The sequence below is a fragment of the Fulmarus glacialis genome, unplaced genomic scaffold (assembly GCF_000690835.1).
Source record: "Fulmarus glacialis isolate BGI_N327 unplaced genomic scaffold, ASM69083v1 scaffold50364, whole genome shotgun sequence".
NCBI lineage: Eukaryota > Metazoa > Chordata > Aves > Procellariiformes > Procellariidae > Fulmarus > Fulmarus glacialis.
Window position 1 is genome coordinate 486 of NW_009208434.1, and position 15,443 is coordinate 15,928.

Here is a 15,443-nt window from a genome sequence, read left to right on the forward strand (position 1 = left end):
TGTGCTGCCTTCCTGTCTGATCTTTTGTCTCATATGTTCCCCTCAGGGATGCACGAGAAATTTCTCTGAATAATTCATGAGCACCTAGATAGAAACCAGCTTCTACTTCTGAACAAATAGATTGGGTAAGAAGCTGATTGCAGCTGTTCTTCTCTGCTCTATCTGGAAGAAAACTCGATTAAAAAAAGAAAGCGATTTTCCTACCACAGGAAGCACAGAATATATACATGTCTGTATATATGAAGCGTATAAACAAACTTATGCATTTATGCTCGGGAAGGCACCTTTGTACTTAAAGCTACACATTCCTTTGAGGGCAAGACTGATTCTCTACCTTTCAAAAATCCAAGAAATCACATCGCATGAAGGTAATCAATCAACATGTAGAATTCAACTTTTAGTTTGGAATTAGGTAGCAGAATGACTGGTCTTTCCTCTAGACTACAGTATCCAACTCTCCTCTTACCAAGAGCCACCTTTATTTCCCAACGGCACTGAATATTAGGCAGATGCAAATGATTTCTTCTTTTGCAGTCTCTGTTAGGACTGAAAGAGTCTTATCGCCTGTAGATCCTTTTTATGTCCCAACACACAGAGAAGAAAGAATAAAAAGCCAGAAAAGACTGTTTCCAAAGCTATTTTGCTAATGAGTATAGATCCAAAACTCGTAAGCTCTGTGTTAGCCACACCGAGTTAAGATTTCACAATACAATATCATATATGGAGACAAAAGTACTTATGAACATGGACTCAAGACTCACCAGCCTTTGCATGCTTTTCACATGGGTAGGACTAATAGATAAGGCCTCTTCATACCAGCGTTTGGCTTCATCAATATTTCCACGAAGTTCAGCCACCTGACCTCTCATGTAGAGAACATAATGCGACATCGGAAAGAGATTAGCTGCTTCCTGGGTACACGCTGTGGCCTCAGCAGGTTTCCCAATTCCTATGTAGACTTCAGCTGCGGAAGGAATGTGAGGACTAATGAATGCTTGCTTCATCATACCATGACTAGATGTTGTCACATGTGCTGTATTTGTAAACAGTTGCATTCTAAGCAAAAGCTATTTTGCTCAAAAAATTCTGTAGCTTAAGAGAAATTACTACATAAATTGTTTTAAATTAATTACTCTTTTAGGAAAATTGCTTTTCTAAATGCAATAGGAGTTTGAACCTCTAAATGGCTGTTTTAAACACCAGAAAACTCTTTATAGTTTGTTATTTTTAACTGAAGTCTGGGATTTTTTCATTTTAGTTTTATTCTTAAGATGTGAGCATGCCAATATTCCAGTACTACTTAAGAACAGAAAACCCACCACAAAACTGCACACAGAGATTCTTACAGTAGGTAAGAGAACACAACTAATTATGCGGTTTTCTGAATTTTGTGTGTCAGCTGTTAAGGAAGCAGTAGCATTTGCTCCAGCTACCAATCACTAAATGGCAAGCCTGGTTCTAAGTTTCCTACTTCAGAGCATTTTGAAAGAAATATAATGTTATTCGATATGAAAAGTTTCCTAGTTAAGTTAGCAAAACATGTGAAATGCTTAATCAGCATCCTGGATTTGACAAAATTTGTTCATATTTCCAAGCATTTTATTAAGATATCCTCCAGAAGCTAAGAACATTTAACTCCGTAGCTTTAAAAAAAAAAACAAAACAAAAAAAAGGAAGCAGCTATATTTAATTTAACATAACTCACTCCTGATGAAAGCAGCTGAGTAGCCTGACACACACTTGTCTAAATCAGATTGACTACAGGGGGAAGAAAAGGTTCATTCAGTAAATGATTAACAACTAACAACAGAAGAAGTATTTGCCTTCAATAGCTCTTATGACACACTTCAACGCTGCTATTTCACTACCCTGCTGGATTATCTTAGTATCTTGCTGAAAGAGTGGGAGAAGAGAGGAATAAAGGAATACTAAATGCAAGAAAAAGATATTAAAGGTTCTGGGTTGGGTTATCTATTTCTTTTACTTTGGTAAAGACCCTAGAAAAATTGAGACTCAAAGTAATTGTGTAACTGCATTTTATTGTATCACACTATACAAGAGTCTTATAGATTAAGGTTTAAATCAAAGTGCTCCATCAAAACAGCAAAGTGATCTATCGCTGTTTAAGACATGCTTCTCACCGTACAGTACAGGCCACCCTTCTTGGTTTGAAGGCTATCAGATCAGGATCTCACACTAAGGTAGCGGATTGGGGATTAGGCCTAAAACTCTGAATGGGACTGATGTTTGAGTGCCTTTAAAGGAGATTTCTTCTGAGATAATTGCATCAAACAGACTGAATAGTATCCCTAACTAGTCAACTTCAGTACAGCAGAGTGTATAAACCTTAACTTACAGGTGAAATCTGCTATGAATATTCATAATTATGTTCATCAAAATCAATTTATAACAATGACTACCAAAAACTGGACTTCCAGTAGCAGTTGGTGAGTAAGCACAGTTTAAAGGTCCTACTCACTTCCTATTTTTTTAACCGATTTTTGTAGGGTTGCTGGAGTAAATTATTTTCTTCTTCTAAGACCTGATCTTATTGATAGGAGACAGACTTTTTTTACCAGAAAAGCATTATTTTGCTCCTCTGTTGACTCAGTGATTTCACAGAATAAATTCTACCGAACATAAATAGTATGTCCACATGGATGTATGGATTAATGCAGTATATTTTCAGAAACTAATGAAATGCTTTTTGATGGAAAAATGTCTCATCCACATGAAGAACTAACGCATGAAATTGCAGATCCAGCAACATGTTTTTTCCCCCTAGCCTTGAAAGAACCACCTCACAGTCAGAGATGTATAACTAAAGAATAGCAAACCTGGAAGATAATGCACGAATGAAATTTTTGAAATCAAAATGTAAATTTAGGAAAAATTAAACTTTTCTAGGATTTTATTTTTACTAACGGTTGGTAGAATCCAAAGAGCAAGTTGTAGCCATAATTTGAGAGCTGGACATACACCATAAAATGTGAATTGTACTGAGAGTTGGTTTTTTTTAAAAACCCTATAATATTTTGGAAAAGCTTTGGGTACTTCATTCTTGAGTGCTTTTCTAAAAGCTACATGGTCAATATTACTATGTGAGAAACAAGATTTTAGTGAGTATAAAATACACTACATTATTTAAATGCTAACCATTTGATTCTCTTGGTTTTCTTGTCTCTTCTCCAGCATCATCAGACTTGAAACATAGTTTCAAATACACACTTCCAAGTTGCTCGGTGAAAAGACAGTGAGGAAAAATATGATTTACACAGACTGAAAAGGTACTAAGTAAAAGCTATAATTAGCAAATAATATGCAGAAACTAAAAATGACAGCAGTAGATGATTATCTGCTACCACAATAATTCTAGACTGAAAAATAAGCAGAGACTGGCTAATTTAACAGACTGCAGTTGAAATTCTGTATTCCTTGAGTGGAAACAAGTATGGTAGCAATGGCTTTTAACACTAGCCAATAGAGGCTGCAACACTGCTTATAATTAGTCTTACATTACTGTAAGAGATACTAAATCTTGCTGTCCTGCTTACTAACTGCAGCAGAGAAACTTGACAGTTATTAACAGACCTTCCTAAAAGTATTAAATTTAAACAAAATAATTCCTTTATGCTTAAGTTATTATAAAGTTATTTTTAAAATAACTTCTCCTTTTCTCTACGAGAAGTTATGCCACCTCAACAGAGTATACAGCCAGCTTTTTGAAAAGCTATGAAAGAATGAACAGAAAGTTGAACTTGTGGCTACGTGTTAAGGGTGAAAGTTAATTCAAGAAATTTTTGAAACTGAGAGCTGTTCATTCTGAGATAACAACTTCAAACTGAATAAAAATGTTAAAAACCAACATGGCAAATTCAAATAAATCAGTTGCGGAAAACTGACAAGTGCCAGCAGACTTTGTAGGAAAATCTCAGAGAGGAGCAGCAGTTTGAAGAGAAATCAGGTGCCAAGTCTGATGTGCTCTTCTCAATGTCTCCACCTAGAGAACACCAAGAGCCTTCTGGCTCAAACCCTTCCAACACTTACACTTGCATTTTATTGAGAAATCAACCTATTTTCCAATCAAGCTGCATAGAAATATTGAGTTCAGTCCTGATGCATTTCTCAAAGGACCATCACAGCCATCATTTAGGGACAGGTCAGGTTTTTAAGTGAGTTACTGCAGAATGTACTAATTGCAAAAGTAATTTTGTTTCACAGTTAAAATGAGCCTGATTTTCCACCTTTACACTGTATGCCCAGAAATGAAAGGCTGAAACAGTCCATTAATAAACACAAGATGAAAAATTAAAAGCCAGTTACTGTGTGCAAAATCAAGTTCTTTGGACTGACTGCCACGCTCATTTACACTAATGACAGCTGGAATGACACTGTATATCCATAAGAAGCAGCATTTTCTCTCCTTTTCACATCATATATATATTAGTTTGGATAAATACATTCCACTAAGTTTTGCATGTCTTAGAACTTATTTACGTAACTTTTCCATGTCTCTAATCTAACAGGAAGAATAATTTTTAAGACTTAAAGCTTGTTAAAGATTTCCCCACCACCACTACCACTAAGAAGTAAAACACCACACAACCACACAGGGAGTCAAACAGTTAAATGTGGCATGAGTCTCAAAAAGGAAGCAATTTCCCAACGGTAAATCTTCACTTTTGTTTAAATAACATGTGCTGTAAGTAAGGCGTTAAGTAATTTTATCGCTGTTTTCTATGCAAGTACCCATATATACTGATGAAGATACCTTCCAGAATATCTGCTTTGTATTGTGCTTCTGGGAGAAAACTTTATTCTGAATGTTCCTACAGTAAAGAGCCTTTCTCAAGGCTCAAGGCATTATAAGCAGGACAAGTAGCTGAATAGCAGGATACCTACACACTCTGAAATGAGCACAAATCACCAGCCTGAAGTATCAAGAACAGGATCATTCCAAAGTAGAGAGGAAGTAGACTTCAGGTTGCAGTATCTTCTCTGAAGGCAGACAGAAGCTCTCTTTCATCTCTTGTTTTTTTCTTTCATTGCTCCCCATACACAAAGAGTCAGAGCAGTCTTCATATTTTGTTGTGTCCTTCCCCTGGATCTTTAACACTTTAGTTCACTCTCTAATCCAACTCTCTCCTACTTCCCACCCATGCTTCCTCCTGCTGGGAATCAAGAATATGGCCTACAGACCACGCTTGCTGAGATAGATATTTTTAAGAGTGGAAAGTGGACTGTGCAGCAGGTTGCAGCAGCAGACCACCAACATGCATACAAACCTGACTAAATTGTGAACTAAAAAGGAATCACCAAAGAGTGTCCAGACCTCTCCTTTGTGGGCAAAACAGTGGCAGTCATTTGCATGGACCAGATAAGCAGCAACAGGACATGACCAACACAAATTGAAAAACAGAAAATAAGCAGTGGAACAAGCTGTCACAGAAGGTTGAGAAATCATCAGCATTATAGATGCTAAGAGTTACTGTAGATGGCCGTCTGTGATGGTTTATAAATATTTAAAATCAATGATGCCACGATGCAGGGCAAGTGATTACAATGCCCTGCTGGGCCTTGCCTTGTTCTAATCTGTGTTGCTTTTGAGGAGCCCTTCCACCCTCAAATGAGATCACTATCATTGCTCTTTCTTTCCAATCTTCTGGGCTTTTTCTCCAAAACACTAATTAATAACTGTGAGCCATTGCCCTGTAACGACTTTCACACAATGAAACTGTTAATGCAAAATAGGTAAATTAAAATGCTAAGAAATACAGCACTGTTTTCTTGAATGTAAACATGAAGAAAAAAAATAATTATGTCACTGAAAAATGCTCAAGTCTGAAAGCAGACCAAAGCAGAACAATTGCTGACTGATTTCTAAATTACACCTTTCTGATGCAAATATCAGTAAAAACAATTGCATGGTATACATTTTTAACTATGTAAAAATACACTAGATCATCATTTTCTGGTTGAAATTTTATGTAAGTCACTTGTGATATTGCATTTAGCTTGAGGCTTGAAGCAGCATAACAATACTAAATCCGCTCATGATGACTAGAAAAACAATCCTGGATATTTTACATTAATGAAGCTAAAAGGAAGAGAACTGAATAAGAACTCATTATCATAGCTGCAAGGGACAGGTTGCTCAATAGTACTACTACCCTTTTTTTCTACATATGCAGAGTTATTTATTTTCCATGATAAAGCTTTTCTAGTTGCAGGAACTCTATTCAATAACCCCACAAACATCTTTTTCCAACCATCTAAATTTCCAAATACTAAGATACTCAAGGTAGTTCAGAAACTAAATTCTTCACGGATAAGGGAGAGAGTGTTGCCTTTGTTCTACAGAAGATATGACTCCACTGATAACAGCTGCATTATAAAACCAGTGCCTTATCTTACATAAATGATCTTACACACGAGCAACTCTAATGTGCTTTTTATTTCTTGACTTGCTTCAGTGCCACACACACACCTGGAAGAAGTTTGATCTGATAAGCGATAACAGATTCTGAATGAAACCAACAGATTTTTGCAAGTCCTTAGGCTAGCAAGAAAGGGGAGAGGAAAGAACAAGAAAGAATTTTACTTTCACAGTACCTGCATGAAGCCATATTTGAGCCAGAGTCATCCAAGGATGCAGGGGACCTTGTTTAGGGGCACTGCTTTGCAGAGATGAAGCAACCTCAGACAGTGCTTGCTCCACTCTGGAAGCTGCTATTGATGTGGCATGGACTGAACCTGTAGAAGTAATAAAAAAAATTACCATCATAGAAAGAATGAAGGCCATACATGTTGCATAAAACATTTAATTGTAACCCTTTTCATAAGAGGTTTTACCACAAACTCCTCAAGATTTAATTTACATGTACCGTTTTGGAGAAGTTTTTTGAAATGTCAGGTTAATTTTCCTTGTTATGAAAGCTTTTATACTGGTCTGAAAGACTATATAAAAACCACACTGAACATTGGTAACTACACCTGACACATTTTCAGGTTGCTACTATGAATACTCTCTATTAAACTCGACACCTCTTTTCTGGCAATGTACGATCTGAAAAAAGGTTTGTGATGGTATTGTACACTGTAATCTTCAGGTTGCTGCATGCACTTTGATATTAGTAATTGCTATGTCTTTCCATAGAGTGCAATTAGAGGACTATTTTAAGACTAGTAACAGTACAAAAAAAGAGAACTAAAATATGCAAGATAATCACAACATACCCCATCACAAATACACAATTAAACTGCACTGAATGTAAACCTTAGCTAATCAAGAACGCTGAGTTGAAATGCCTTGTGGCAAAAAAGTCCCTTGCATAAAGAACATTCCCAAAGTACACTATGTAAAGAATAATTCTCATAAAATGAAGCATGTACAAGTAAGATTATAATCTTATTGGCAAATACTACCCTTTTCAAAAAACTGGAAATAAAAAGGCTTCTATGACTAGAGAATATCTAATGGCAACTGTACTTTGGATAGCCAATTACTGACAGCTTATTTAGTCTTTTTTTTTTTTTTTTTTTAAATCAAGACCATGAATATTTTAAGCTACACTCCTTCCTGTCATCTAAGCTTCAACGTATCTCTAGTTGTTTTATAATTAGAAATTACAAAATCTCAGACTGACTAGGGCTGATTAATAAATAATGGAAGTGAAATATTCCATATTGGATCAAATGAGAAGTCTTCTATCAGCATATCTGTAATGGTCAACAATGGCAGGTACCCCAAAAGACAGTATTGAATCCTGTACAGATTGAACTGCACCCCACAAGCTCATCCCCATCACTAGCAGTTAAGAAATAAATGAAACCTTTGCTCTTAATATCACAGGTTTTTTAAGAATTTTAACAAGAAGGAATTTGCCACATAAAACATACATTCTTAAGTGTGACAAGATAAATCAGCAAACCAGAAAAGCAGAAGAAATTCTTAGTACACAGATCAGTGGAAAGAGGAAGTTTGTCTGAAAGTGTGCATCATGTTTCCCTTAACTGACAGAAACAAGGGAAAAGCAGCACAGGACATAATTAGCATTTCATATGTCATTATGAATAAGGAATTGCCCTGAAGATCTGAAACAGTATTTGGCCGTGGAGTTTGCTTTCCTTTACTGGCTGATGAAACAACTCAAACTCCAGCCTGCAGAGTTGAACATTCACTAAAGTCTTTGTGTGTCTTCAATGTTCTTAACTTCTGAAGAAATACAAAAGGGAAGGCTAAGCAAGAAGCATGTGGAGCGTATTCCAAGAAAAATACCAGCAAAGGTACCATAAATAAGTACTAGTCACCGGTAATCCTCTTCTTGTCTGACATCCATTTCTGTAAATGCACTGCAGCCTGTCACTTGTTAGCCTTCCAGGGACTAATAGTCAAAGAGCCTCCTCATCTCTCCAGAAGAATTTGTAAAGAAAAGGTGCGATTCACTGACACAAAGGATATCATCTAATCCCTTCCTTCTGAAAAGCAAGTATTTAATGTAGTATTAAAAAGGGCCTATATTTTCTATTATTTAAAGCAAGGACTCTGGCTGCTAGCAAGGCCACAAGTAATCTTATATAGAAAGTGTGCTGCTAGATTTTAAGCCTCTAGTACTTAACCATAAAGCACATATGGTAATATGTTATTAAAACCTTTTGTACATCAATTTCCATATAAAAAAGAACTATATTGTGATAAAATTCTTATGAGTTGCAGTGCCACCTATATTAAAGTTAAAACGGAATGGATACCGAGAGCTTCCTATGGTAATTAACTCCTATCCTGGACTTTATTCTGAGTTGCAGAAAAAAGAAAAAACCTAAACAAAAAAAATCTTTCTAGAAATTTTTTTTCAAAGTGTTATTATTCAATAATATATTCAAATTATTCAGTATAAGCAATTATTCAAATTGCTTATATTTCCTGTTTAGGAAAAAGGTATCCCTTAACATATTGCAGCAATTAGTTCTCTGAAGCAATTAGTTCTATATACAAAGTCATAGTCTTCAAGTGTTCTTACTTCAATGAAACTACTAGAAAATAGTTACCTCCTATCTTTCACTAAATTAATACAGCTGATATAAAAACGTATTCTTAATTAATCATGAATATTAACAATATAAAATTCAATGTGAACGAAGTAACTTAACTGCTTTAGAAACTCAGACTGCAGATTATTATATAATTATATAATAAGCCAAAATTTAAGCTATCTCTAAACAACATCCCAAATAAGAAGATTCTTGGGGTTTAAGTTTGAAGATCAATGTTAAGCAGCATATAAAGAAACTTGGTGCAATCTTCTGCAGGGCTGTTTGGAAATCCCAGCCTTTGAAATCCTTCATGCTTCAGTCTTATTTAAAATGTAGAGAACTTAAGGATGTGCGAAACAGCACAAGAGTATCGACAGTTGGGCTTTTTTGTTTTGGTTTTGTTTCTTTAAAAACCCTCCTTGCGGTGGCTATTAAGACAGATATCAAGCACAGGGCTATACAGTTTCCAAAAGGAGGGGGAATGACCTCTAGTACAGACTTGCATATCTAATCAGCACAGCCACTGTATCCTTTATCACACTTTTACATCTTTGCTATTACCTTTTTTTTTTTTTTTTAAAATAACAGTAGTTTTTTGACATTGCCCAGTCAGACGTCTTTCAGATACATTGCACTCATGCTGATAGCTCTAACCCATAAACCCCTAAATGCTTCTTTAGTATTTATTGCCGCAATTAGCTGTCATCATGACTCATTTCTGGCTCTTTCTGTTAAAACATAATTAGTAAGCTTTCATTTTGCAGACAACTAAAAATCATTTAAAGATCATTTAAAGATCCTGTGTACTAAAAAGCTTTCTCCAATCTTTCTCCAAATTTTATTCAACACTTTTCTCATTAGAACTAACTTATCTGAACTATTTGTTCCTTGTTCTAACCCAAGGGTCCCCAGATTCAGATCTTTATAGTCACATTACAATTGTAAAATGTATAGTAATTTCAACTACAACTGGTCAAGATACATAGTGGTTTGTGAGAAACTGAGGGTAAAGACTGGATCTTAAAGTCTGCTCAAGGCCTCACAGATCCTGTGTAGCCAGTTACTTATTTGGTGGCTCCCTGTTGGTTTTGTCGTAAGCTCTGCTCTCTCTTCCCAGCCTTATCTCTATTTTTCTTTCTTTGGTCTGTGTTCAGTACCCTCACCCAAACACAAACATATCCTCACTTTCAGTGTTACAATTCACTCAGTTGTAGCTTCCTTCAAATGCTCAGATAGAGTAGCAGTAATTTATGGTTTAAAATTTTACTGTATCTTTCACACACACAAATATCCTTGCTCTTCCCAGACAACAACTAGACCTGCTGCTATAACGTGACACTTAAGAATTAAGAAAAAATTCCCTCAAAATACCACAAGCAGCAAAGAGTGTTTATTTTGAAATATAAAAGCATGAGGTCTGGAAAAGTAATATATCACCAAAATGGATCCTGGCTACTCACTTTCATTTGTTCAGTTTTGTTCTGAAGCTTGTTTATACTAAAAAGGCCAAGTACAAAACAGGAACTGTCTTTGTAAGAGCTAGAATTCACTACTGAAATTACTTGTTGATTAACATCTGGAATCACAATCACATTGCACACTCCAAAGTGTGACAGAAGGTCTTAATCATAACAAAATGTTTCTAAATAAAAAAGGTATAACCTCCCACTCAAGTTTCCTACAATGACATCTGTCCAGACTTTACAGAGTTTCTACTCACCAACCATACTAACCATAGCTGCAACAACCATGGTTATGTCAATGTTTCAATTCCATCTCAAATAGAAAACCTACCAACAGCCTTGTTCAAACACAATTTAACCAGGAAGTTAAGTCATCTCACAGAAACCTTTCTTTTCCAAGTCACACCTACAGTTCAACTTCTGTGAACAACAGCGTGTTCAATTTATTCTCTTCAGGCTTTTCTTAAAATAAGTATTACAGGAGAGTCTACAGGAAACCCATCTTTTAAATACAATTTATAAGTCACCCTATGTAAATAAGCGTGTTATGACTTCTTCAGTTCTTTCCTTGGTCATTTCCCCACAAATTCTTCACAATGTAGCCTAATGGACATGAACTAAGGCATGGACTCTATCAGCACTTAGTTGGCATACAGGAGAAAAACAAGATCACTTTGCTATGTACATCAAATTCTCCTTCTGAAAATGAGTAAAAGAATGGACTGTCATCCTTCATGAAACATGTTCTTATCAACTGACAAAAACACTACAACAGGATTTCTTTTTATACCATAAAAGAGAATATTACTAAACAGTTTTACATTCATCACATTTTCAATGTTTCAACATTTACATGAAGAAAAAATGCTTTAACAGCAATGCTCATGCAGGAGAAAAGAGGAAAAACCCACTTTCAACTTCACATGCACACAAAGCTGGCAGTAAGTACATTAGTGGTGTGACATACAAAGAACTCTGTGCTAAAAAAACGCAATTGCATGATACAAAGAGGCAGTACCTTCCACAGGACTAATGCATCACTGAAGTGATGCATTTGATAAGATAGGTTGGCAGGTTTAGCCAAAATGAACAATTTTTCCTATAAAATTCATTAAGTGTCTGAGACATCTTTCACAATCACAAATTACAAAGCTAGCTTATCTTTTGGTACAAAGTTATGCATGGAGATATCAGTACTCAGGTATGGACAGCATCATTCATAGAGCAACCTCTCAGCTCTTTGAAAAAGATTTTCTGTGCTTAGTCACTATCAAACATGCTGTTTTACGTATCTTTTACTTTTCTCTCCTCCACCAAATTGGTCTCCTGTACTACCTCATAAAAATCTATGAGAAAGTAAAGTAATCAATGAAAAAAAAAATCCCATAATTTATTATTCAAGGCTAAACACACAGCTTTCTAATGTAACTGGTTAGAGAAAAAGAACATGATTTCACATCCTGTTTAAAGCAGCAGTTATTTTTATTGATCTATATTCTTCATTCTCTCTTATTTAGCTTGTTTTCGTAATTTCATTATTTTAAAGTGTACTCTTAAGAGATTTATTCTACAAGCAAAATTTGTACCACAAGAGAAAGCAGTAGTTTATTATGACTCATGACAGCAGTTGCAATGTTGCATTCTGGACCAACGTACTCCTTAGGAACAGCAGTGGCATAAAATCTTCTCTAATATAACACACTGGCAGCTGGCCATTATGTTATACAAGACCTTCCTAATATATCTTTATTTGCAGTCCTCTAGAAATGAATACTGCCTCTTTAATTATTAAATGCAAGTGTTAGTTGAGTGCATTCAGATCTCGTAAGATTACAGGCCTTGGGGTGACTGAATGGGCAAAGAGCATCAGCCTTGCTTTACACACTATCAATCTTGCATTACTGATGGACAAAACATGTATGTTTTGTGGTAAAGGAGAAAGTGATTTAAGTCCTGCATAAATTAATAGAACTGCACATGAATACTACTTACAAACTGAAAAAAGGGAGTAAAAACCATGAAAGTAAGCATCTGATGGATTGCCTTTGAACAGATCAAACCACAAATTAAAATCCAAAGTAAGAAGGAGAAAAAAAAATTTTATATATATATACATAAACCAAGAACTCCAAGAAAGCCAGAGGATTTCTGATAATCTTCAAACTGCAAATCAGGTTTACAGGGTTTCAAAAGATAAAAAAATTAAACAAGATTACTGTTTACAATAAATATTTTCATAGAGCATTTGCTACACCTCTAAAATCATGTTCCTGTTCAACAGAAATTGGAAATCAAGTCAGTAATACAAAGTGCCTTTTGCTTCTTTCACTAGAAAAAAAATTGAACTGAGCAAGATATAGAATATGAGATTTTCAGCCCTGGTAACTATACTAACCTGCTATAAGCATCTAGGCAAACCTCTCCTTCCTCAAAGATAGAGAGCTTTAACTTTCATTAATTATTTACACTATACAAAGGACTCCAATATCTGTTTTTTTTCATGGTTCTGCTACTTAGATTGGACATTAGGAAAAATTTCTTTACTGAAAGAGTGGTCAGGCCTTGGAACAGGCTGCCCAGGGAAGTGGTTGAGTTACCATCCCTGGAAGTATTTAAAACACGTGTAGATGAGACGCTTAGGGACATGGTTTAATGGGCATGGTGGTGTTGGGTTGACGGTTGGACTCGATGATCTTAGAGGTCTTTTCCAACCTTAATGATTCTATCATTCTATGATTCTATGCTTCTACTTCTCATGCATATTGTGGAAGCTCCTTTCCCTGAGGATACGGTAGCTTGGAAATGGAAAACTTGGGTTTTACATAATGGAGTCCGTGCTTGGGCTTCTGCATTCTTTCAGTTTGCCTTCACTCTTGAGTGGGTTCTTATTAACTTGTAGCTCTGCAAAGAACAAGTAATTTAATGCTAACTGGGATGTACTGTTTATAGAGTAGGTCTGAGCAAGTTCAACTCAACGACACCCAAACCTGTAATAGCAATCAATTAGCTATTCAAATGCTTCAGGAAGAAAGTCAGACTTCAACTAGTTAAACTTCCGTAGGACACGGATTTCCTGGAGTCTAAAGGAAGTGCTTTCCTTAGTTTCCAGTTACAGGCTTACATATGAGCTAGTGTTTTCAAAACTCTGGTCTTACGTCAGCTATTTTAACAAGTGAATTTTGCTAATACTCTAAGATTTATTTTCTACATTTTGTTAGGAATTAATATCTTTGACATGATATCAGTTAGAGGCTAGGTGTCAAAAATGAATTTCTTAAGATTGGATTATAGAAAATGCAGTAACAAAACAGCACTATGCATAAAGCTTTCAGTGAAGGACAATTTAACAGAAATGAAAAGGAGTTAAAAAGAAATGGCTGGGAAACGATGTTGATTTTACCCTGCCACCTGAACTACTCTGGTAGCATTACCGTACAGTTTGTATTCAAACAACATGGGGATTGATCTTACAGCATGTTTAAATTGGCATCATTTCAATGAACAGACGGCTCTTGACTTGAAACAGCATAATGCTGATTTTCACTGCTCTAATACCTCTCAAACACTCCAATATGCCCTACCTGCAATATGAAAATACACACTGATATTTAGGAAATTTCTTCCTGTGTGTGAATTTTCAGGGAAGGTTTTGGATGCGATTAGCTAAGGCTTTCTGAAATTAAGTAATTGAAAACTGTACAGATAAGAAGGAAATTCTGTGGAAAGGAGAGTCTTGTTAGGCAAAAGATGCCAGCAATGGAAATAATTTACAGCAGTAAATGCTACAAAGCAGTCTTGGCCAATAACCTCTTTTACCAAAACCCTATCATTTTCTGTAACAGTGATGAGAACAGACTATTAAATATGTCTGTAACTGTACCTCTTTTGGGATCAATAAGACAGTCTATTCTGATGAAACTCTTAAAACCCATTCAGTATTTAATGAAGTGCAACTGAAAGGCCAGATTTCACTGACACTCTGTTGAAACTTAAACTGTTTAAACACGGTTTATCAGTTATCAAGATTATCAGAAGAATACAGCACAAACTAACACACCCATCAGGAATAGAAAACAAATTTACAGCGAGAAGGTGTACAGGGCTCAGGAACTTGGTCACAGTATGGAGAGGCTGCATGGGGCCAGACAAAGGTATCTGGTTTAGGATGAGGATGAGGAAGATGAGAAGATACAAACAGTTGGAGAGGAGACTCTGTTCTTGAGAGAGAAGATGAGGAAGTATCAGAGGCTAAAAAGTGAAACAAAGAGAGTGATAAGGGGGGGGGGGGGAGGGCGGGAAAGAAAAAAGATCCAAGAACAGGGTTTAATGGACTCATGGATGCCAAAAAATGCAAAGCATTTATTTCACCATTCAGTAAGATGGAAATGGCTTCTACATAAAATAAGTATCACTTTTTCTGAAAGCAACGTAAAAAAAAATACCCTGTACTCATATGTACTCTCCTTCCATACTAAACTAGATTAAAAAAACAAATCAAAGATTTTTTCCCTATGTTCTAATGCATAAATTTGTAAAATATATTTAAGGGGAAACAAAGACCAAAGTTTAAAACTCAGCTACTATTGTTTCTTCCTCTGATAAACTCAATGGACTGCAATCAATACACAACAAATTGAATAATCTGTTTTTAAAAAGATTGAGTGCAATTTACCTGAACCAAAATAGCCAAATAAGTTTCAAGTGATTTGCATATTGCATATCTATCTTTGGATAGGAAATGTGCCTGCCTCCCTGTGAGATTTTACTTCAGTGATTGATTCATCAAAACTTTTTTTTCTCCATATTTATTTCCTTCATCAATACATACAAATATGGGTGCATGCCACTCATGGCAAACCAGCTGAAATAGAAGGCAAACTTAAAGCAGATTTGCCACCGTTATTGATCAGGGCATTAGAATTAACAGTCTAGCCTTGTGAGAAATTC

General features: G+C 35.7%; 1 protein-coding gene across 1 annotated transcript in view; it reads right to left on the minus strand.

Annotated features, from left to right (window-relative positions):
* Positions 1-736: 736 nt before the first annotated feature.
* TTC7B (tetratricopeptide repeat domain 7B) overlaps positions 737-15,443 on the minus strand; it is a gene marked incomplete at both ends in the record, with an annotated part of 41,565 nt that continues 26,858 nt past the window's right edge. Inside the window, 2 exons of the mRNA XM_009576463.1 lie at positions 737-964; positions 6,613-6,753. Coding sequence (XP_009574758.1) covers positions 737-964; positions 6,613-6,753 — 369 coding nt within the window. The remainder of the gene's footprint in view (positions 965-6,612; positions 6,754-15,443) is intronic.